Below are 24616 nucleotides of genomic sequence, written 5' to 3'. Positions count from 1 at the left end.
TCACACACGCACGTCCTGCTTGAAGCTGATGATGTGCAAATGGGGCTTAGTTAAGAAAGCAAACAGAGCCACTAACAACCCAGATGGAACTAATCTCCATTTCTTTGATCATTAGGTTGGTGCAAAAGTAATTGTAGTTTTGCATTACTGAATTTTGCTGTTATTGGAATATATTCTTAAATAAATGTATGTTATACATCATTTTAATGTGCATTTCTCACTTTATTATTTTTTTTTTTCTGCTGATGAGTTACTACTTGCTGTTATTTTATATTTATTTTAGACTAGGGAAATGATGTCAGACAAAAAGCAAATTCAAGCCATTTTCTTGTTTGAGTTCAAAATGGGTCATAAAGCAGTGGAGACAACTCACAACATCAACAATGCAACTGGGCCAGGAACTGCTAATGAATGTACAGTGCAGTGGTGGTTCAAGACATTTTGCAAGGGATATAAGAGCCTTGAAGATGAGTGCAGTGGCCAGCCATCGGAAAAGGATGACCAACTGAGAGGATCATGGAAGCTGATCCGTTTACAACTACACAAAAGTTGCCGAAGAACTCAACATTGACCATTCTACAGTCAGTAGAATGTAGAATGCTTCACATGCATTTGAAGCAAATTGGAAAGATGGAAAAGCTCTGTAAATGGCTGCCTCACCAGCTGACCACAAATCAAAACAACCGTGGGTTTGAAGTGTCATCTCTTATCGTATGCAACAATACAAACGACTTCTCAGATTAGGCTGTATGACAAAAAGTGGATTTTACGCGATAAATGGTGACGATCAGCTCAGTGGTTGAACTGAGAAGCACTCCAAATTTGCATCAAAAAAAAGGTCATGGTTACTGTTTGGTGGTCTGCTGCCAGTGTGATCCACTACAGCTTTCTGAATCCTGGTGAAACCATTACATCTGGAAAATACGCTCAGCAGATGGATGAGATGCACCGAAAACTACAATGCCTGCAACCGGTATTGGTCAACAGAAAGGGTTCAGTTCTCCATGACAACACCCAACCTCATGTAGCACAACCAACGCTTCAAAAGTTGAATAAACTGGACTATGAAGTTTTGCCATATCCACCATATTCACCTAACCTCTTGACAATCAACGACCACTTCTTTAGGCATCCTGACAACTTTTTGCAGGGAAAACGCTTCCACAACCAGCAGGAGGCAGAAAATACTTTCCAAGAGTTCATCGAATCCCAAAGCATGGATTTTTACTCTACAGGAATAAACGGATTTATTTCTTGTTGGTAAAAATTTGATTGTAATGATTCCGATTTTGATTAATAAATATGTATTTGAGCCTAGTTATAATGATTTAAAATTCAAGGTCTGAAAGCACAATTATTTTTTCACTAACCTAACAGTAATTGCGACTGAAACAAGTTAAATAAAGGATCTACCTTCTCAGCCCCTCCTCTCTCTCCCTTCATGCTACACACATCTCATATACCCTTCAATGAAGTTTTGTTTTCCTTTTATCTTCTGGGTGTGCTGCACAGTATATGGTATTAGTTCCCAGCCCAGGGGTGGAACCGGGACCCCCTGCATTGGCAGCTAGGAGTCTTAACCAATGGACTGCCAAGGAAGTCCCTCACTGAAGTTTTTTATGCACTGTTCCCCCACCTTGCCTCTGCCATGAACTCTACGCAGAGTGAACATACTGAACATTTTTCTAACAGTGATGAAAACACCAAACTCAGGATTTGAAGACTGGATTGAGATGCTGGCTCTGTTGCTTTCTGGGTGTATGACCTTGAGTATGTTATTTGCTTGCCTGAGCTCAGTACCTCCACCCATAAAATGGAGACAACTATGGCAACTGTGTCACTGGGTAAAGGAAGATTAAACAAGAACAGATCCATCCATCTAGCCAGCAGACAAACATCCCAGTAAATATCTCTTGAAGGAGATGAATGAAACCTGAGTTCTTACTGACTGGAAGAAAACTCTGGAGAATCACTTCTACTACCCAAGTTCTAGACATCTGAGCTCTGCCAGGGTTCAAGGACTGGCTCCCCACTTTACTATGTGATTTTAGGTCACATATTAACTATTAACTCGTTATTATTTGACTGCAAATGCATAATAAAATGTTGGTAAACAATGGGGAACCCAACTTGCCAACAATGGAACTACTTTCACTCCATTCAGGGACGTCAAAAATTCCCTGGAATATTTAAAGAGGTTTCAGGTTACTGGGCAGCAGAGAATGCTGAGATAAGGGTGTGGCACAACCCAAGAGAACTGAGAGATCCAGGACCTCCTCTTCTTAAGCAAAAGCTCACGTGGAGGTGGTGGAAAAGCAAGCTTGCCAAGGCAGAGGGGGGCGGGGCACAAGGAAAGGCGCCTGGGGGTAAGCATCACTAAACCAATGCCATATTCTACCAGCTGGCTTTCCAGGGTTGAGCCACAGATGGCCCCACCCCCACTAGGCAGAGAAAGGGGCAGTCGTTTTCTCCAGGGGGAAAAGGCCGACCAAGTTCTGTTCCCTCTCCCATACTGGTCCACCCAATGCCCCGGGATCTCCTCTCACCAAAAGTACGGGCAGGTTGCTACGCAGTTCTTCCCAGGCACTCCAGGCAACAAAGAAGAGCTGGTGAAGCTCCTGGGGCAGAGGGTTTAAGACCCACTCGCTCCAATCTCTGGGTGCAGCGAGGGGAAAGGGCACAGGGCTCCAAGAGTGAGAAGCCGGGGCTCCTCTGCATGAATGAACGACTGGTTGTGCCGCGGTGGCTGGGAGTTCACCTCGATCCTTCCCGTTGGTGGTTGTGCTGTCCCAGGTTGTCATTCCCCTAGCTCCCCGCACTTAGTCTTTCCTTCCACTGTTTGCCTCCCCCGCAACCCTCATTAAGAAAAAGATCATTTAAAGCCCCAGTTAAAGCCGAGGAGAGGTGAGGAAATGTGCGAGGGAGGCGGGGGGCGGGGGGGACAAGACGAATCGGCATCTGTGCAGCAGCGCCCTGGCCGCCCCCGCGTGCCCCCCCACCCCAGGGCAGCTCCTAACTCCGAGCGTGCAGCCCGGCCGAGCGGCAGGTCGCCCCGTCAGCAGTCGGCGGGGGTGAGGATGACGCGGTCGGGGCGGGAGGCCGGCCAACAGCAGCAGCCCCGCGGCGGGCCGCCGCGCCTCCGGCTCCAGGGGCCGTAAGCCCACCGCACCCAGAGCCCGAAGGTGCGGGGCGGGGGCGGGGGGCCCCCCCCGCGCAGTCCCTCCGCAGCAGCCCCGCGCCGCTCCAGCCTATCAGCGGCCTCCCGGCCGCTCCCTCCGATCGGACCAAAATAGCTGCGAACGCCTGCGACTTGCGCGCGGCCCCTCACTTGACGCTCACTCCGGCTCCCTCGCCCGGCCCGCTCCCCGCGTCTAGAGGGGGCGGGGAGGAAACGGCCGGGGCGGGGGGTGGGGGGTGGTGGGGGAGAGAGGAAGGAAGGAGGAAGGCAGGGAGGAAGGAAGGAAGGAAGGAAGGAGAGAGGAAGTCGGACGGAGGCACGGAGCTTGGGGCTGTGCGGCGCGGGCCGGCGCGGCGCGGCGCTGGAAGGCGCCGGCGTTAACCCCTCGAGGGCAGGCAGCGGAGGGGGAGCGGTGTTAATACATAAGAGCACTGCATCACGCTAATCTTCTCCCCAGAACAGTATGCGTCAGCAGTACATTCACGTTCTGACTGAAGGACAAAAGGATGAGAGAGCAGTCTGCGTGGCTGCTGCCTGCAACACCGCGAGCCCGGCGCGAGGAGGAGACGGTGGGCGCCGCGCGCAGGGGCCCCGCTGCTGCTGCTGCCGCCGCCGCCGCCGCCGCTAGCGAGAAAGGACTATGTTCTCGGGCTCCGGAGCGTTCCCCGCAGCCGCGACCCCCGCTGCTCACGCCGCCGCCAGCGCCGGGGCCGCTGCAGCAGCAGCAGCAGCAGCTCGCGGGCAGCGCAGCCGCTGAAGGCGCCGGGGGCCGGAGCCCCGAACTCGCTCTCTCCGCACAAAGCCAGAGCCGGCGGTGCGCCGGGCGCCCGGCTGCGGCGGGCGATTCCGCGCCCCCGGACTCCCCCAAAGGGCCTGCGGTTCCGGGCGGCCCGATCGCCGCCGCCGCTGCCGCGCTCCTCCAGCCGGCGGACCAGGTCCCGGCGCTGCCCCCACGCCGCTGCCCCTCGGGGGGCTGGACGGATTACTGCTCGTTGCACCAGCAGCCGGCGGACTGGGAAACTCAGCCCAGCTTGGGGCTTTTTAACCCCTGAGAGACGAGGCAAGGAGAGAAGGGGGTGTGTGTCGAAGAGGGAGGGGGCAAAGGAGCGGCGGACACCTCCTCTTAACTCTCGCAGCACCGCGAGCGAACGACTGCATCAGCTGCCTCGGGCCGGGAGCGGCCGACACCAGGAGAGGGGGCAGCGCGGCGGCGGCGGCGAGCACGGCCTGGGAGGCTGCGGGGCGCCCTCTTACTCCCCGCCGGGTGGCAGCCCCGGAGCGGGCCGGGGGCGCCGGAGGCATACTCCGGCGATGAAGCGGCATCCTCCTCGGCTGGTGCGAGCCGGGGCCAGGGTCCAAGGACAAAGCCGGGAAACGCTGGCGGCGCCCCGCCTCGGGCGGAGGGGGGGGCATGCACCTGCATAGCCCGCCGGGCCTCGGCTCTCCCGGCGCGCCTCAACTCCGCGGCTCCGCTCGCCGGCTCCGGATTTACTAGAAGCCATTTTGTCTCCCCCCACCCCACCCCTCCCCTCCCCTCCCCTCCCCTCTGACCTCCCCGCCCCCTCGACTTCCCCCCTTTTGTTAATTAAAACTAAGAAGTGAGAATGGGAACGAGGTGGCCAGCTCCGGCGGAGAACGCTTAAGGACACCACGCCAGTTCTTCCCTTCCTTCCGAGGTAGGTGACAGCGAATGATGGGGTGGGGATGGTCGCCTCGGGGGGAGAGCAAGTCCCAGCTTTCCGAGGGCTGGCCTGGGGCGGGGGGGGGGGGGGGGGGTTGCTGGTAGACTAGGGGCCACTCTAGTTTTGGCATGATTTTTTTTTTCTTCCCGGCCGATCTGCTCCGTCTCTCTAATTGCCCCCTCCCCACCTCCTTCTCCAGATGGAAAGAGGAGCTCCTAGCTCACTTAAGCCGGGGTAGGGCTGGTTCTCCTTTCCGAGCCAAAATCCCAGGCGATGGTGAATTATGAACGTGCCACACCATGAAGCTCTTGTGGCAGGTAACTGTGCACCACACCTGGAATGCCGTCCTGCTCCCCGTCGTCTACCTCACGGCGCAAGTGTGGATTCTGTGTGCAGCCATCGCTGCTGCCGCCTCCGCCGGGCCCCAGAACTGCCCATCCGTCTGCTCGTGCAGTAACCAGTTCAGCAAGGTAGTGTGCACCCGCCGGGGCCTCTCCGAGGTCCCTCAGGGGATTCCTTCCAACACCCGGTACCTCAACCTCATGGAGAACAATATCCAGATGATTCAGGCCGACACCTTCCGCCACCTCCACCACCTGGAGGTCTTGCAGCTGGGCAGGAACTCCATCCGGCAGATCGAGGTGGGGGCCTTCAACGGCCTGGCCAGCCTCAACACTCTGGAGCTGTTCGACAACTGGCTGACGGTCATCCCCAGCGGGGCCTTTGAATACCTGTCCAAGCTGCGGGAGCTCTGGCTGCGCAACAACCCCATAGAAAGCATCCCCTCTTATGCCTTCAACCGGGTGCCCTCCCTCATGCGCCTGGACCTGGGGGAGCTCAAGAAGCTGGAGTACATCTCCGAGGGGGCCTTTGAGGGACTGTTCAACCTCAAGTACCTGAACTTGGGCATGTGCAACATTAAGGACATGCCCAACCTCACCCCGCTCGTGGGGCTGGAGGAGCTGGAGATGTCGGGGAACCACTTCCCAGAGATCAGACCTGGCTCCTTCCATGGCCTCGGCTCCCTCAAGAAGCTATGGGTCATGAACTCACAGGTCAGCCTGATTGAGCGGAATGCTTTTGATGGGCTGGCCTCGCTGGTGGAACTCAACCTGGCCCACAATAACCTCTCTTCTTTGCCCCATGACCTCTTCACTCCCCTGAGGTACCTGGTGGAGTTGCACCTACACCACAATCCTTGGAACTGTGATTGTGACATTCTCTGGCTAGCCTGGTGGCTTCGGGAGTACATACCCACCAATTCCACCTGCTGTGGCCGCTGCCACGCTCCCTTGCACATGCGAGGCCGCTACCTGGTGGAGGTGGACCAGGCCTCCTTCCAGTGCTCCGCCCCCTTCATCATGGATGCCCCTCGGGACCTCAATATCTCGGAGGGTCGGATGGCGGAACTTAAGTGTCGGACTCCCCCCATGTCCTCTGTTAAGTGGTTGCTGCCCAATGGGACAGTGCTCAGCCACGCCTCCCGCCACCCACGGATCTCCGTCCTCAACGACGGCACCTTGAACTTTTCCTACGTGCTGCTCTCAGACACTGGGGTATACACGTGCATGGTGACCAATGTGGCGGGCAACTCCAATGCCTCGGCCTACCTCAATGTGAGCACGGCCGAGCTCAACACCTCCAACTACAGCTTCTTCACCACGGTCACAGTGGAGACCACCGAGATCTCGCCCGAGGACACAACGCGCAAGTACAAGCCTGTTCCTACGACGTCCACTGGTTACCAGCCGGCCTATACCACCTCTACCACGGTGCTCATCCAGACCACCCGTGTGCCCAAGCAGGTGGCAGTGACCGCGACAGACACCAATGACAAGATGCAGACCAGCCTGGATGAAGTCATGAAGACCACCAAGATCATCATTGGCTGCTTTGTGGCAGTGACCCTGCTCGCTGCTGCCATGTTGATTGTCTTCTATAAACTTCGCAAGCGGCACCAGCAGAGGAGTACAGTCACAGCCGCCCGGACAGTAGAGATCATCCAGGTGGATGATGACATCCCAGCGGCGGCACCCGCAGCAGCAACAGCAGCTCCGGCCGGTGTATCAGGTGAGGGGGCAGTCGTGCTGCCCACAATTCATGACCATATTAACTACAACACCTACAAACCAGCACATGGGGCCCACTGGACAGAGAACAGCTTGGGGAACTCTCTCCACCCCGCGGTCACCACTATCTCTGAACCTTATATCATTCAGACCCACACCAAGGACAAGGTACAGGAAACTCAGATATGACTCCCCCCCCCAAAAAAAAACTTATACAAATGCAATAGAATGCACACACACACAAAGACAGCAACTTTTGTACAGAGCGGGGAGAGACTTTTTCTTGTATATGCTTATATATTAAATCTATGGGCTGGTAAAAGAAACAGATTATATTAAAATTTAAAAAAGAAAACTCAAAACAAAACTATTTTCTAACTTGTAAGTTCTATTTAAAGGGTGTAGGGGAGGGTACCTTGGGAATGTTGTGGGGCAGAAGTCACAAGTCAACTTGCTATGTGGCCAGAAGGGATTTCTGGTATAAGGTTGAAACTGCTAAGATAAAACCAACTTAAAACACCAACAAACATCCCTAAAGAGTTAGGGCTCGGGCTGCTGAGGGGTGGGGTGGGGTTAGATGGAATCTGTCATTTTTTTTAGAAGATGCTTCATAGGACCCAGGACTACCCATTTCTATAGACATCTTTCTTAGGCTGAGAGTTGTCTTTGCAGATTTACCTTATTTAAACAACCCCCCCCCCCCCCAAAAAAAAAGCACTAGGAATTTGTACTGTGCTTAGAATGTTGAGAGGCAGTAAATTTTTCTTCTGAGGCCAAGGGGGAAGACAAATCTGTAACACGGTGTTTTAAACAGGAAAATCACCGAAATTCAAACAAAACCCTCAAGGGACTGAGGGTGTGCACCCCTGTGCACAGGTCTTTTTGGCTTGTGCACTGGGATACCGCGTGCCCTGATGGAGTGCAGAAGGAAGGAGCAGAGAAGGAAGGGAGCTGGCGTAGCTCACAGTCAGATGCTTTCACACTGTACCAGATTCCTGCAGTTGGGCTTAACCCACTCTGTGCAAGGCATGTGTCTATTCAGGGCTTCCCAGGTGAAGGAGGTGGCTCCTGAAGGGGGCGTGGGGGTACCAGAGGGGGATGGGAGGGGGGAGCAACAGAGAAAAGGTATTCACAGGAGGCCATACATCAGCATAGTGCCATGTCCACCTGTTGTTCCCAATATCTGGCAAATGACTAGACAATGATGGCATTTGATGATTTTCTTTTATAAAGGGTTTGTTTGTTTTAAGGTGGAGAAAGGGAGGAGAGGCCAGGAGTGGGAGGCTTGGGGGAGTGGAAGCTTTTCTCATGCTTGTGATTTGGTGACTATTCTAAATGCTGATTCATTAGGGATTATTACGGCTGATGTCAATGGGCTGTGGTGATGGGTAGGGGGGCAGAAGATGGGGAGAGAAGAAAAGGGAGAGACAGAGAGGGCACAGGCTCATTTAAACTGATGAAGCCTTTCCTCACCAAGGATGCTTTGGAAAAAGAGATCTGAAATCCACAGTTCGAACAAAGTGATGCACACGCGCACAGAGTGAGTTGGCCGTGGAGTCCTGTTGAATGTAGCACAGTGGGGCGAAAGGCTTCCCTCTCCCAGGCCTGCCTCAGGAGGAGGGGAAGAGAAAGGGTGGGCATGGGTGGGGAAGGCAGAGATCTCTGTTATGCTGGTCCATTTAATGATGTAACTTTACTTATTATTTTAGCTTTAAAAGGAAATAAAGGGTTCAGATTTGAAAGGGGGGTGGGGTGGGGGGTGGGGAAACGCCAACAAAAGAACATTGATTGTAATGTGAGAAAAGTGTATTTTTGTATTTTAATAAATATTGTTCAATTTTTAATTCAATGTCCCCAAAGGGTTAAATTGAGTAAGACCCTGAACCTATAGCTTCTTATAAGCATCGACCGAATCATTTCTATTTAAAGGAATAAAGGGGAGGGGAGGACCATGTTCAATTTCTTTTAAAGTATGGGAACACGTTGAAGCTGTCAACCACTTTTCCTTAGCTTAAATAAAAGTACCCCGATTCTAGTGCACCTTTCACAAGCTAAGTGTGTTAGTCCCTGGCTCTGTTGGGGGTAGAACCGAATTTCCTGTGCCCTGGAAAAGCGGGGGAAATGGGTCAGCCTCAGCTCCTGGGACCTGGCCAGGAGTTAAATGCCACCTCAGCAGAAGCTGCTGGTCAGACAGTACCAGCTTTCCTGGGGGGACCCTGGGGGACCGGGACTGAAGAGGACTGCAATAATGCTGCTGGGCTTAAAAGATCCCTCTGGCTGGGCTGCTCCCATTCTCCGGGTACTAAATAAACAAACGTGTCTCTTGGTGGTGGTGGTGGTGGGTGTTGGTCTCCTGATGCTTAGCTGAGGAGTGTCATTCAGGCAGGCTGCCTGAACTGGGACCCTGCGTCTCTTCAAGCGCCAGTATTTATACTAATGCAGGGAATCGGGACTGAGTGGGTGTGATCTCCCTGGCGCTGAACAGGGAGAGAGGCGGCAGCACTTTGCAGCAGTTGGCTAAGAAAGGGCCAATTCTTAATCCTCCTCTCTCTCTCTTTCTCTGTGTATTTTGCTTATACAAAATTTCTGGGTATCCGTGTTTGTGGCAGCATGTATGCATGGGCTCACACTTTAAGAAACTGCTATTCATGTTTCTAGGCTACAAAGATGCGTTCCCTCTGCCTGTCCTCTGCTACCCTACCCCCAATAAAAAAGAGAGAAAACTGCAGCAGAAAAAAGGGTGGGACTTGGCGAGGACCAGCTGAAAAAATGCAAGAAATCATCCCCTTTCCTAGTGCCATAGGCACAACTCAGGCTGTCTATTAGAACAGCTTCCTGGGTACACATTCAGAGGTGATTGTGAAGGAAGGAGCGGCCTCAGAAGCAGAGGGTGTGGAGCCCATTTCCTCCCACCCCTGCTCTTCTGACAACTCTCTGGGCAGTCAGGGAACTATGCAGTTGCTGTGAAATGACAAAGGCTTGGGGGCTGAATAGACATCTGAGGAGAGAAGTGAAGACACAGGCCTGAAACATTCCTGGGGAAGAGTCCTAAGAACAAACGCACCTGTCCTGGGGGTGGGGCATATTCAGGTTCTGGAATCTAAGGGAGAAGTGCTTTCCTGAAGGAACGTCAGAGGATGTTGTGGAGACCGGATATGGTTCACGGGCTTGAGTGTCCTTAGAGTTGTTGGGGGGGGGGGGGGGGTTCCTTTGCTCACTGGGCCTGCTCTCTGACCTGGGCACTGGTTCAGCCTTTAGAGTGGCAACGCTCCTTTGCCACGGTGTTGAGTACACCCACCTCTGTAGCAGGCGCTTGGGTCAACTTTTCAGAGAAGGGGGGGGGGGGGTCCCCTGAGCACTGGAAGTGCCGCCATTAATGCTGGGCAGGAGACTCATCCTTGGCCTAGCCAAGCTGTAGGGTTTGTTACCTGAGAATGGAACATGGGTTGGCAGCTTGCTGGATTGGGGCGGGGAAGAGTTATAGCAACATGTTAGAGGGCATAGAATGCTGTTGATTATATGGAGTTAGGGAGTTTTCGTGACAGAATTTTTTAAAGGCCATGAAAAATCATGTAGTCTAATCCCTTCACATTTTATAATCAAGGAAACGGAGCCCCAGAGCATCTGAATGATATAGTCCAAGGTCACACTGCTAATTAGGGGAGAGGTGGGATTGAAAGCTAGGTCTCCTGATTCCCCAAACCAATGTGATTTCTCATTCAGGCTCCCAAGAACAAATTTCCTTCCTGGCCAATATGAAAATGAGACCTTCCTATAGATACTACTGTGCTCTTTCCTCCTCCCTCTTGGAGCTGTCCAGTCTCCTTTGAACCAGCTCTACTGAGCACAATTCTGACCAGAGGGGACCCAGAGCTGGCCCAAGGGCCACGTGTGCTCACTAAGGAGTTGGATTCTCAGGACTACACAAAATAACTGCCTGATTCTTCAGTTCAATGGCAGACAGAAACCACAGGAATCCCACAGAGGGCGACTGCCAGGTAAAAGGTGACGCAGACAAGGCTGGGTGCTCCCAGTGGGAACGCTGGCTTGGTCCTTCCCAACCTTGGCCTGGGGAGCTGTGCAGAGTAAAGGATTGACAGAGGTCTTAAAGCACCTCTCAGAGAAACTCATGCACAGTGCAGTGGTTTCTGCTTGTTTGGCTGAACAGTGAGACTGTTTGGGGGAGGCGGGGGGCTCCTTAACTCTTCTCCATTGCATCTGCCCTAGCCCCAGCTGTAAAATCATGATCTGATTGCTACTCCCATAATCTGCTCTAGGGCATTTTATGACTCTTTGGTCATAAAGCTGCATCCTATTGGCAGTGAGGGTAGAGGAGACAAACTAGTTTCTAAGGCCTAGGGACATCAACTTTATCATGGCTGTTAGTATGTACCAAAGCTGGTGGGGCATGGGGGTGGTGGTAGGAGGGAGGGCGGGCAGCATATTAATAGTAGGGTCCCTTCAAGACAATTCCTATTAATGGGGAAGAGGTCCAGAGTCCATGCTATTCACAGTGAAGAGCTCTGGCTCACCTCAGTAGAGCTGGGTAGAGATTAACAGAAGGCTAAGTGGGCTTCACTCAGCCCAGGCTACTACCTCAGGGGCCAGGGCCCACAATTATGGCTCCAACATTTTACTGCAACAAAGCAGTAGGGGCTTAAAATCAGAGAAGAAAAGGAAGAGAAAAAGAGAACATTTATACCCAAACATATGTCTGATTTTATCTCCTCTGCTGGCACTCTGTGCTCCATGCCATCGGCTAATGCAGGCACTCTTCACGCCATTTCTAAATCCTGCCTCAGCTAAACTGCAAGGCACTTTTGGCTCAAAGCACCTCTCTGGGTTTCCATCCATTCAGAAAGCACCCTTTCCCCCAGAGGGGGAAAGAATGGTTTGGGCAGTGGATTAAGGTTGTTTTCATCTTTGCTTTATATTGAGATGAAGTGAATTGCTTCTTGGAGCAGGGATAAAGGCTTCAGGAAGCAGATGAGTGAAATATACATATCTGCAAAGCAATACAGCATAGTGCTTGCAAGTACAGACTCTGGAGCCAGTCTCCCCAGGCTGAGTTCCAGCTCTATCACTTACTAGCTGTGTGACTTCAGACAAATACTCATCTTCCTCATCTCTAAAATGGAAATAATATTGGTGTCTACCTCAATACTTCGTAGGTTGTTGCAGGAATTAAAATTTGATGATATTACATAAGGGGATAGACCAACTGCCCAGCCTCCATCACCTCCTCTATTATTGAACTTCATCTGTGTCCAAAGAGAGAACACGCCTGCTGAACTAGTCTAGTGAGGAGGGATGGTCACCCAGAAGTCTTGGGGAGCACACAGCACTGTCTACAGAGCCCAAGCACTGTGGGCAAAGATGGGTTTACTTTTCTTCTTTGTGTGCTATTCTTTAATGAGCCCTTTAGATGACCCAAGGCACTGTTTTAGCCCAGGAACAGATTACCTTTTCTTCTGGCGAGTCAGGAGAGAGGAAAGGTGCCATAGCTGGTGGTGATAGTGCCCAAGCTGAGAGCTGGGATAGGAGGTACTACCAGAAACCCTGGTCCTTTGCCAAGAGGGTAATAAGCCCCCTAGTGTCTTCTATCACCTTGTTTCTTTATCGGGGTGCTTTACCAAGGGAGGTGGGCCCACGGAGGCATCAGGAAGGAGAAAGGAGCACAGAGTGGGCTGTTGGGGCTTCAGAGCAGTTTTGGGGGGCTTGGAGGAAAGGAAAATAGGACAGGAGAAAAAGCACCATAATCTGAGCAAGTGAGAGTGGAATGGAGCTATGTGGTACAGAGGCTAAGGGGCTGCAATGCAGTTCGGGAGGAAAGCCAGGGAGATTCCTCTGCCCTCACAAACAGAAGGCTGGCTGGACCCTGGATGGGGGGAGGACCGGCAGTGTGAAATTCATGGCACGGAGCAGAGGAGAAGAAAGGCAGGGAGATCAACTTTCTAAGAGAAGCCTAAGAAAGCAAGCATTTGATTTCCTAATGAGAGGCTAGAATTAGATTTTAGCATGATCACAGGTTTCATCCTCTGGAACATGCCAGCTTTGCTGTCAGTACTTGGGCCAAACCACCTACCCACGACAGTCCTGTTCCCGATGCTGGAGGCTGTCCACTGCTGGGCGGGGGGCGGGAGATGCTGGAGGCTGTCCACTGCTGGGAGCAACCCCTCCCTCAGGGCTGTAATCAAATTCTGATCCTGACAGGCTCCCTCCTTTCTAAGAAGGTACAGTCATGGGAGAGAAGAAGAGCGGGTATAGCAGCTCACTGTTTATCCACAACAAGAGTATTATACGGCGGGGGATGTTATATAAATCATGTTTCCCCATAAAAATCATGACGACTGCGAGTACGGTGATGCACGTGGACCCTGGCAGTGAGTCAGAGAGACGAGGCCGGGGCCTGTGGGGGATAGCCCTGAGAGAGGAGACTCTCTTGGCCAAGGAAGGTAGCATTTGAAAGGATGGTGCTGTCATCTCTAGTTTAGCCCGGTAAAGATTTTTGGACCTGTAGTAGGGAAGGAGTAAGACTGAGAGGCCACGCTAACGTCAGGTGTGGGGATTGGATGGACCAAAGTGGTACTTAGCTTTTCAGGTTCATCCATTCTGTGCTCCTAGAAACAATACCAGAGCCATTACTAAAGTTGAGATTAATTACTAAATACCAAAGGAAGAGCCCTTGATCTACTTGTTTTCTTAATATCCATTCACCTGCTTGTATCTCCCATTAATGAAATGCACACCCTCCATTCCTTCTCCTGACACACCTCCCCCCACCCCGCCCAGTGTGTGTACAACTGTCTGTCATGATAGGACCAAAGATGCCCCGCAAGATCCTTCCATTCTAGAAGCCCAATGGCTCGTTCTTCCTTTTCACAGTCCTGTTTCCTCTTCTGAGGCAAGTCCTTAATCTGTAGTTTCTTACATTTCACAACCCTGGTTTCCCTGTCTGTGCAGGTGGGGATGTAGTCACCAGATAAGCCACTCTACCCGTTCCATGAGTCAGCAAGGATGACGGAGATGAGCTTTCGCACACGAACTGTTCCCTGTGCAAAGTTTGGTTTCCTGGCCTCAGGCTACTGTTCCCCAGGCTTTAAGGCCCAACCCACTCACCCAGGTTAATTAAGGACACTCAGACAGGTCCTCCTACTCAGGTTCCACCCTGGAGGTGAACTGAATGAGCTAGAGGCAGTTCCCTGGATAGTGCCCTCATCCTGTCTGCAGGAATGCATAGCGCATCCCTCGCGGCAGGCCCATCACAGTACCAGACTTGGAGCCCAGGCCTCAGATATGGACGGCCTGTTCCCGCAGCCCCCCAGCTGCAGTGACTCCAGTGATAATCTATTACCACTGCAAGAAGACTTAATTTCTGGACTTAAAGGAAGTCGGATAATACTTTATCCTATTAGCGTCTGCCTGTGTGAATTGACAATGGCTTCCTTCTGACACGACAGTGTATTCTTCCCATTCATCTCTTAAGGGGATGAGTTGGGGAAGTCTGGAGTTAAGATTGGAGGGAGGGCCGAGGAAGAGACTGCTAAAGGAACCAGGGGAAGGGAAGACGGTTTTTCAATGGGGAATGGGGAGAAGAGACTTAGAGGGATACGGCAAGACTGAGATAGCTCAGAGAGCATGCCTGCATTTCTTTCGGTTTCCCTTGTGAGGAAAGTAGTGGCAGCTGCTGGGTGTGTCATACGCACGTGTACGAGGGAAAAACGTTTTGAAGTCACAGAGGAGAAGAAGCTCAAAAGAGGACCGGACTTGGCCTATTCCGTGTGCCTCTGGTTTCAGCTTGTCGGGCTGCAGAGTAACTTTCCCGTTCCTTAATCCCTCTTCCGCATTCCTGTTCTGAGCCCACACCTGCTCTGACCAGTGGCATCAATGTCAGCCGAGGGCCCCTCTGCATCACCTCTGTGTTCTCACAGCTGGTCGACCTGGGAGGGGCAGTGGCCACTGAGGACAGACTGAGTTTCCAGCTTCTGACTTCAGGAAGGTGGAGACAGTGAAGGGAGTTCCCAAGTTAATTCAGAAAATCTAGGTGAACCCTCTTTATTTTATTTGTGAGGAAAAGGAAGCCCAGGGAGATGTGACTTCCAGTGCCCGCGAGCTGGTGGTACTGGGATCAGGTCTCTGGGTTCTCAGCCCAGCACCGGCAGGGCTACTGAGACTCATAACGGCAGGGGGCGCCACTGACAGAAGCTGCAAAGTGACCGGTGCCCCCTGGAGTCTGCAAACTGGTGCTGTCCCTTACTTTTTGCTCCCAGGGAAGCAGGGAGAGGAGGGGAAGGCCTTTCATGCCAGTACTTTATCTGGGCTTCACACTCTAAGCCAGATGGTGCCCACACCTGACTTCACTCAAACAACTAGAACTGAGAAATCCAGCAACTTTCCCTTTCTCTTCAACTACGAGTGTTCCAGGGCAGGGGAGTTCTGACAGCTGCCGAGTCAGCACACAAATTAGAAGGAGCATTTGTGGCTGAGGCCACCCTACCCATCTCCATAAAAGTGAAGAGCTGTAAAGAACAGGTAGAAGGAAGTTCTGAAGAAGCTCAATCATGTCAGAGGTCCGTTCAAGGTCAAGTTGACTACTGGAGAAGCAGGGATGTCTTCCCTGGTACTGTAAGCAAGGAGAGACCCTCACAGGAAAAGCTCAGACAGCCTGGGCTGACTCGGGGGCCTGCAGCCAGTGAACGCCTCTTCCCCCATCTCAACAAATCCTCTCTAGGGAAACGACAGAGTGGCCCTGGCTAGAATTCTATCACATACATTTAATTAGAATCTGTCTCCTTCATGATGGTTTCAAGTGAAGTCCCAACAGAAACATTCTAAAATATAGCTGCTTGCAGCCAAGCATCTCTTTTAACCAAGTTAATTTAGCAGAAATTTGCCATCTTGGATCGGGTGGAGTTACCTCTCTTCTCAACTTCAAAGCTGGGAAGAGAAGGGAGGTGGGGAATGCAGAGAAATAAAGAGGAGGGCGGGGGCTTTGAGCAAATGAGTTTCTGTCTATTAAGGAGCGGTAATTTCTGCTGGCTCCCCTAGAGACCGGTCCCCTCCAATAATGGCCTGACTCTAATGATTCCCACTCCTAAGCAACAGCCTGTGTTCTGCTGGTGTTGAGCTGAACCGTGCCAGAGAAATTCCCTTTCTCTCGGAGGTGCTGCTATTCACATTACGCAGGAGAGATTACCAGCCAGGAGAATATACTCTTGGGAGGGGGGACAGAAAGATCACCAGAGAATGTACCTCTCCGCGGCTTGGTGCTGCTGACCTAGAACAAGAAAGGCTGAGAGACAGGCTAGAGGTTAGTGCTAACAGGAAAGGGCAGACACTGGATAGGAGGGAGAAGACAAGAGAAAGCAAAAGCTTAGGCAACTCCTGTCTGACTCTTTGTGACCCCGTGGACTGCAGCCCTCTAGGCTCCTCTGTCCATGGAATTCTCCATGCAAGAATACTGGAATGGGTAGCCATTCTCTTCACCCAGGGGATCGTTCCGACCCAGGGGAAGATCTCCTGCACTGCAGGCAGATTCTTTACATCTGAGCCACCAGGGAAGCCCCGAGGAGTTGATAAACTTAATGCAAGGCTGGCTGGGAGGCAGTGGGAGGTCATGGGGGTCTGGGTGTGAGTTAAGCTCAGGCATAATGAACAAAAACTGACAGCACCTGAGGTAGACAGCAGGGTAATACGAAAAAGCTGAGTCCATTTCAGGTCCTTAAAAACCGATCACGTTCGGGGCAGAAGCCCAGGCATGTGGGCTAACACTGAAACGGGTGATGACTGAGGCCGCAGTGTCGCTGCGGGTGGGGTTCCTCTTGTCTTGCCCTCTCTCTTCTCGTACTCTGAGGCTGGTGGGGAAAGCTAATGCCACAAACGGCTCTAGGTACTGCCGAGGCTGCTGCCAGCAGGTCTTGAGTCGGGGGTGGGGAGTCCCCTTATTTTGCCCCTGGTGGCTTCCCTGTGATGGAGACGGACTGCTTCCAGCAGGCAGCCTGGCCAGAGAGCCTGCAGTGCAGACAGATGCCCTGGGCCGTAACCAGGATGGCGAGACCCTTTATGGTGCTGCGGCTCAGCTCTGGGGCAGTGCCAGAGCGGCAGGGTGATGTTCCTCAGCCAGATTCATTTCCCCCCAAACCTCTTCAAATATGTGGGCCATGGAGAGAAGCAAATTTAATTAGATTACTGTGTTGTGGGCTGCCCTTCCTGGGCAAGGGCTAAAAACGCGCTCCTGCTGACACTCAGACCCATCTGTGTGTATAGAGCATGCGTTTCTTTGTGCTTGGCTGTCAGCAGCTGGGTGGGGTTGGCAGTGCCCACCGCTCACCCCGGTAAGCCAGCCCCTTTGCCGCAGCGAGGCAGAGTCAACACTGATGTGGCCGTGGCCCCGTGCGGCTCCGTTGACCTTTTCCTTTCTACTTAAAAGATGACTGAGCGGCACTCCCCCTTCCTCCATCAGTTCCGTTCTCCTCCAACGCCTCTCTTGCGGACACCCAGGACTTTCCCGGAAGGCGGTGCCCGAGCCGCGCTGGGGAAGGAGGAATGAATCTGCAGGGAGGTGTGATTCAGAACAGGGCAAGGCAGGGTTTGTTTAGCTTGGCAGGAGATGGAGGGGTCTCCCTGGTGGATCCTCCAGAGTGCCACTTCAGCAGTTTCCCACTGGCAGCTCCATGCTGGAGACGGAAACGTGCTCAGGTGCCAGAGCACAGCAGCAAAGCTCTCGCCCCACACCGCATCCCTGCTCGGGCATCGCGGTGGATACAGAGCCGGACTGTCACACACACGGGCGAGGGAGCTCAGTAGCAACTCAAACCTTAACACGTGGAAATCAACACCCCAAAACCAATGCTGGCTATGCTGTTTCCTGTCACCCGACAAGGTCATTTCATCTCCCTTCTGGAGGTTCGGGCCTTACCACTCCAGCTTACAGAATGCCACGAGGGTAAAGAGTTGAGCTGCGGCTGGGAAATGGACGGAGGCGGAATCAGGTGTGCAGAGTGGGGGAGGGGAGGGTGTCTCTTTTTCATTGGAACAGAGACCCAGGAAGACTCAGCTGGGAAATCTCTTCCCTACCTGTCCCCATAGAGAAGGGCGCCATCTCTCATGCCTACACCTGTACTGAATGCCACGCATGGAGCCTGAGAGGGTCGCCTTGTGCTGGGGCAGCAGGGACCATGTAGCGGGCAGCTCACAGCCGTACTTATGCAGCCCCCGCAGGCCCGGGACATCAGGGCATCACAGACCCCCGGATGACGTGGGCCGTGCAGGCAGCCCTCTGGGGGCCCTGGCTCGGCAGGTTTACAGGCAGTGCCACGGTGAGGTTGGAGGACAGAACCTCCCCACCCAAACCTCCAAGCCTCTGAACCTGTTACGTGACAAGGGGCTTGCCAGCCAGGGGATGGCGGTACCCACTGGAGCTCTGCTGCCCTCTAGACACTGCGCCCCGTGGCTCCAGGGTTGTTCTCCTGCGTCACCAGGGCGGTGGGGTGGGGTGGAGGGCAGTGCATCTGCTGAGGTGTTTGCTGGCTAAGGTTTTTGGCTACAGCAAGATTACTTTAAGGGTTAAGACAAATACTGTCAATTTCAGACCTTGGAGACACCCATCTCAAGAGCCTGGATTGTGCCTGTGGGTCACTTAGACCAGCGGTTCTAAATGATGACAATAGGTGGATCAAAAACGAGAGCAGGCAGGTGGATAAAATGTGGCGACTCTTGAAGAGAATGGATCCAAGAGATAAGTTTCCTGAGGCTAATAGGCCAAGCAGCAATTGTAGCAGGAAGAGAAGGCAACGCCCAGTGCTAAGACAGAAGCCCTAGAGGACAGGGCCAGTCTTGAAGAATAGGAAATCCAGCAGTCTGGTGATACTTATCCTGTGGCTTTAGAGAAATAAAAAGGTTCCCTGGTATTGGTAAAAGGTAAAAGATCTTCCTTCCTTCCTTATCAAATTGGATAGAAGAGAATAGACCCCAACCGTGATCTTAGGAGTGGAACTGTTATTTAGTCGCTAAGTCATGTCCGACTCTGCAACTCCATGAACTGCAGCATGCCAGGCCTCCTTGTCCTTCACTATCGAAGGCCCCTTAATTCCACCCCATCCACTGTATCATGCTTACTAGGGCATGAGTGTGCTCGCCAAATGACTGGCTCTGATGGCGGGGAGAGAAGCAGATACCTCTTCAGGCAGCCTCTGCCTCAGTCTCTGCGTTACTGGTCCTTCAGTTCAGTTGCTCAGTCGTGTCTGACTCTGGGACCCCATGGACTGCAGCATGCCAGGCTTCCCTGTCCATCACCAACTCCCGGAGCTTACTCAAACTCATGTCCATCGAGTTGGTGATGCCATCAAACCATCTCATCCTCTGTTGACTCTTCTCCTCCCGCCTTCAATCTTTCCTAACATCAGGGTCTTTTCCAAAGAGTCAGTTCTTTGTATCAGGTGGCCAAAGTACTGGAGTTTCAGCTTCAGCCCTTCCAATGAATATTCAGGACTGATTTCCTTTACTGGTCCTTGGGTGCCAATAAAGATACTGTAGCCTTATCAAGGATTAAAAATACCCAGTCCTTAGGAGAGTACCCCAAGTTGTAGGGAGAGTGGATAATATATCTCAGTCCTGATGTTCCCTCATGAAAGGGCTGGCTTTGGAGGCTGTGTTGAAGCCACTTTCACCTGGGCCAGTTTCTCCAATGGAGGAGCATGCTTGGAAATGTGAGTGGCAGCTGAGCCTCAGGGTAAATCCTGTGAACACTGGTATTGCTGGAGCAACGGCATTCCAGTAGGTGCTAGTGTCCCTTAGGTTTACAGACCACCCGAATGAGCCAGTGTATCTGCACTTCGTCCCAAGCCACACGAGTGGGCGAGGAGCCTGTGGCCCCAGCACCCCACCCTGCTGCAGGCTGCTGCCAGAAAGCATGGCTGTGGGTCTCACCCAGGCCCAGCCTGCTAGATAGGACCCCCATTCCTGTGCCTCATCCGCAGCTCGGCAGGAAGGCAGAGTGACGCCCAAGCCCTGATATGCATGTCTTTCTTATGTCCAAGGTCACCCCCGACTCCGCTCACATTGGTCACCTGCCACTTTATTTCTCTTGGAGAGGGACAAGGAAAAAGGAAATGAACTGCTGACAGTGGTATGTTACAAGGCACCGCCTTTTGGCACCTGAAGCCCATCTGAGAAAGCAAGGCACAGTAGAGAAGTAGCCCTGTCTGCCTTAAAGTGAGAGAAGGGGAGGGAAGGAGGGAACACTAATGTCTGACACCTGCCCTTGTCTCTGATTCTCTCTCAGCTCTAACAGTTAGCAAGCAGAGTTAGGAAGCTAGAACCAGGGCTATTTGCAAAAACAGATTAGCTCTGCTGCAGGCTGCAAAGTGTTTCCTGCATTATCTGAACTTAGACCTTGATGTATCCTTATCCGATGTGGTTCAGATTTAAAAAAAAAAAAAAATTTTTTTTTTTTTTTAGTGTGTTGTCTGGGTTAATATGCCAAAGCATGAACTGACAGTGGTCTCCCTGCTAGCCCCAGGTTGACCTGCAGGCCAGGCCTGGCCCAGCCCCTTCATCTCTGGGAAAGCAGGGCACGAGAGGGCTGGGAGTGGCGGGCGTTGCTGGAGAAGGCCGGGCCATCTGCACTACTGTGAATCAAGGTTGGCTCCGACAGAAGGCGCGAGGGAGGAGGTGCAGCTGCTGATGGCTCAGACAGCTTGGACCTGTCCAGGCAAACAAGCCGCTCAAGTGCAAGAACAGCCAGCCAAGTAGGCAGAGCACGAATAAGGACTCAAAGCTTGAAATATCTGACAAGATGTGGAGGGAGGGGAGGAAGCTGTCTGGGATTTTCAACTGGTGTCTGGCCTTGCCTCTTACAGCTGAGGCAGACTCTCCAGCTATGGTGGGGAGGGGAGGTGATGCCTGGGAGCTGGTGGGCATGACCCAGGTGAGACTCCCTCAAGCTAAAAAAAAAAAAGTCTTCATTTGAACAAATTGCAAAGACAGCTCTGGATTGTCCTCTAAAATACAATCGACCTGCCTTCCGCAGATACCTATCTGCCCTCCAAGGTTGAGCAGCACCGGGCTCTGCGTGGGGTGGGGGGTGGGGGTGGGGATGCGGCTTTACCGCACCATCTGGGACGATAGCAGTGTCTCGGAACCGGTTAAGGAAAGTGACAGGGGTGCCCAGAAGCAGCAAACACCCCTTCTGATCTTCACCTTCCTGTGGTGTGGGGTCGGGGAGGGAGGCCGGCAGTGGATGTTCAAGGGCGGTTACTGCTCCTTATGGCGAAGACCCTCCGACACAGGGGTAGGTGGTCCCCAATACAAGTTACCTGCACCGAGAGAGCGGTTAAAAAACATCCAGCGTTCCGCCTAGATCAGATATGGAGGAGACATATATGATATTTTAAAGATACATCCCGGTGATTCGAGAGCACGCCGGGGCTGACAGCCCTCTATCTTGAGAGCGCACTTGGACAGGTCAGTCCTGTCACCAACTCCAGAGGGTTCCTCTTGTAGGTGGTTTTGCTTAAGCAGAGCCAAGCGGCCCGGAGGTTTCCTTCAGATTCAGGAGAGGTAACTTCCAAGAACACCAGGCTAGGTATCACTCAACCGATGGCCCCCCCAAAACACAGGGAAACCCTCTCTACAAACATGTCGCCCTCCTCAGAGGTCCTGGTAAGGAGGGAGAGAGGACAGACTGCTCAGAGGCCCATGGGTATCAAGTGGGAGAAACCGAGGCACAGAGAGAATATCATTTATTCTGAAGGAAAGTGGGAAGAGAACAGACACCTTCCCTGGTCACAGGCTGCTCTACAAACCGAGTCAGAGTTCCAGGTCAGCACCCAGTTTAGGTTCAGAAGCCTAAATGAGGGAGAAAGTACTGTTTTGAACGTTAGGCTTCTGACCCTTGGCCAACGGGCGCTGACTGCTGAAGCCCTTCTGTGGTTCACTTAGAGTCAGTCCAGCGGCCGGCAGCGTGCCAGGTGACAGGGAACAGTGGAGATGAAAGACTTGGGCCGTGCCCTTGAGGAGCTCAGGACAACGGGGGAGACAATTACGATGAATGGTCTGCAGGTGGAGACCGGGGACCTGTGTGTAGGGAGCAGCACAGAGTCAGGGAGAGCAGCCGCCTTCTCCCACCCAAACAGCGCCTCGGAGCCTGCCTGCTGGTCTGGTGTGGATGAGGGAGGAGCTCCCCGCGCTGGAATTTGGGATGGAGCACTGGTCACCGGCAGGACGAGTACTGACTCAGACCTCAGAGGGAAAATAGATGCTCCAGGCCCTCCTACAGAGACGCAGGAGGTGACTTCTGCACCTCTCTCAAGCTGGCATTTGCTGAAAGGACTATGTCAAGGATTCCCCCGGGAGCAAAAGGAGGATGCCCAGGCTCTCCGTAAATATGAGTGGTAGCGAAGTTCTGGGCTGTGTGACCTTGGCGGTCTGTAGCCTTCCCTCAGCGACACAGACTGGCTGAGCATTTAGGTGTAAATCACGAGGCCCCCCTCCAGTGAAGGCTGCCCCTGAACAGAGAGGTGCTGAGCCAGAATCTCAGCAAGGCTGTGCTGGGTAATGTCACATGGAAGCTTCTAGTTTGAGCTCTGGAGCTCCATTTAGCTTGGCTGCAGCCAGCTGCTATTCGCCCCACCTGCAGAGCAGCCAGCGCGACATTCAGCTTGGGAGTCAGCATAGGCACTGAGGACACAAGAGTCATCACGGACTTGCATGCAGGGCTGAGAACACGGGGACTCCTGGGAGCAGGAGGAGGGGGGCAGGTTTCAGCCTCCGCCCCCAGCCCAGCTTCAGCAAAATCCCACTAGGTTACAGTTCTGAACACCGAGGAGAGCCGGACTCTCTGGGGTGTGTGCCACGACGCAGCTGTCTGCTGTCTCCTGTGTGCGAGCGAGGGCCCCAGGGTGGAGTGTGGGAGCGCCGGCAGGCACGCCACGGGGCGCAGCACTGCTCAGGCTGGGAGACACGAGGTCCTTCGGTACAAAAGACACAGAAGGCAGCTGCCCATCGTGAACTCTGACTGCAGACACAGGGTTGGCTTGTCCTTTGTCCCACCCCGCTCCGCACCTAGCCATGAGCCTGGGGTTCAGACTACTGGTGGGAACTCATCCTGAAAGGTCAGTCTTAGGTTATCCAAAGTCAGAGCTGATCTAGGGTGCAGTGATCCAAATTTAATTGTTTAAACCACTGGTTCTCAGCCTGAAATGAACATCAGAATCACCTGGAGAGCTTTTTAATTAAACATTTTTTTCATTATTAAAAAAAGCCTTTGATTTGAAAAATCTGAAACACTGAAAATAGAGAGTTGTCATGAACTCCCATATACCAGCCATCCAGGTTCAACAGTTATTGAACTTGTCATATTCGGTTCAGCTATCCCCTCCTTTTCTCTGCTGAAATATTTTAAAGCATCTTCAAGACATGATGTCATTTCGCCCTTCCATACTTCAGCAGTCCATCTCCCAAAAATACATGGCCATTTCTTATATAACTACAGTGCCACTATCACACCTAATACAATTAACAAAATGATTCCATGGTATCACCTAATATACCTGGGAAACTTACCCTTGCCCACCTCCCCAGGACCCATCCATGGGGTGTGACGCAAGCTCCACCAAAGTCCTATAACCCCCATCACATGGTATATAAATAAAAATAAATAAATAAAATCAAGGAAACGGTGACAAGTCACAGACCAGGATGAAGAAGGGAAGGAAAACAAAAGCATTCGGCAGTCAGCTTGCCACAGAGCGGAACTGCTTGTTTAGGGCAAGGCTGCCGTAACTGAGAGGCCCACTCACTCGGTTCCCCAGACCCACCAAAGGTGGGAGGAGAGCTGTTCCAGCTGCCCAGGGGCCCTCAGCCCCAGGCCAGCCTGCATTTGCCTCCTGTATTCTAGCTCTCCTCTCTGTGCACTCAGGCTCATTGGCCTCGTATTTGCCTCGGGGCAAACTCTGAGCCTTAGCACCTCACCGTAGACAGGAGTCATGAGGCCTGTGGTGAGGGGCGTGCACCAAAACTTCTTGGGTGCTGGCACTGGGGATTGGGACCACATCTTCAAATTTACTTATTGGAAAAAAAAAAAAAAAAAGAAAACCTAAACAAAACATCCTGAAAAAAGATGAGGCTGTATCACTGCAGCTAAAAATACCTCTACTGAGGGCGTCCGCTTACCAGCTCCTCAATTAGAGATGCTACAGGGCCCTTTGTGAGCTATGCAGTGTTGGCAGCTCCACAGGGGCTCTGGGTGGCCGGGGACAATACCGGGAGCAGTGACTAGTGACTGCTGGGCGGAGGGGGCTGGCGAGCTAGCTGGCCAGGGTGGTCAGCACACATCAGGCAACTCCCAAACCTCTTTTTTTTTTGGTGGACCTACTGCTTAAGCCAAGAAACTTCTGCCGCCTTCTGCAGCAGGCTAAAACACCATCTCTGAGGCGAACCCATAGTCATGGGGACTGCCATTGACCTCCTAAACTGCACAGGAGTACGACAACTGGGGTTGGGGGTGGTGGGTGGGAATGCCACCCAGTCTGGCTCAGAGCGTGTCTGTCCTGCTGGACAACCTCCCAGTGTGAGTCAGTGGTAATCAGACACAGGTAAGGCCTCTCTCGCTGGCCTCAGGAAAAGGGTGCTTTAAATGTAGGCTCAACACCCGAAGGGGTAATGGAGTGGAGGCGGAGGGCTTCACG

At 52.7% G+C, this 24616-nt stretch overlaps 2 protein-coding genes across 2 annotated transcripts in view; one reads left to right on the top strand and one right to left on the bottom strand.

Annotated features, from left to right (window-relative positions):
• Positions 1 to 24616, bottom strand: part of SND1 (staphylococcal nuclease and tudor domain containing 1) — a 414480-nt gene that overhangs the window by 57089 nt on the left and 332775 nt on the right. The gene's annotated exons all lie outside the window — the stretch shown is intronic.
• LRRC4 (leucine rich repeat containing 4) lies at positions 4732 to 7236 on the top strand. The gene is made up of 2 exons (XM_061165733.1): positions 4732 to 4854; positions 5060 to 7236. The coding sequence occupies exon 2, from the start codon at positions 5160 to 5162 to the stop codon at positions 7116 to 7118; it is 1959 nt and encodes a 652-aa protein (XP_061021716.1). The 5' UTR covers positions 4732 to 4854; positions 5060 to 5159; the 3' UTR covers positions 7119 to 7236.

Source organism: Dama dama, chromosome 18, assembly GCF_033118175.1.
Source record: "Dama dama isolate Ldn47 chromosome 18, ASM3311817v1, whole genome shotgun sequence".
Lineage (NCBI taxonomy): Eukaryota > Metazoa > Chordata > Mammalia > Artiodactyla > Cervidae > Dama > Dama dama.
The sequence above is the reverse complement of the archived record's forward strand: the minus strand, read 5'-3'. Positions and strand labels throughout refer to the sequence as shown.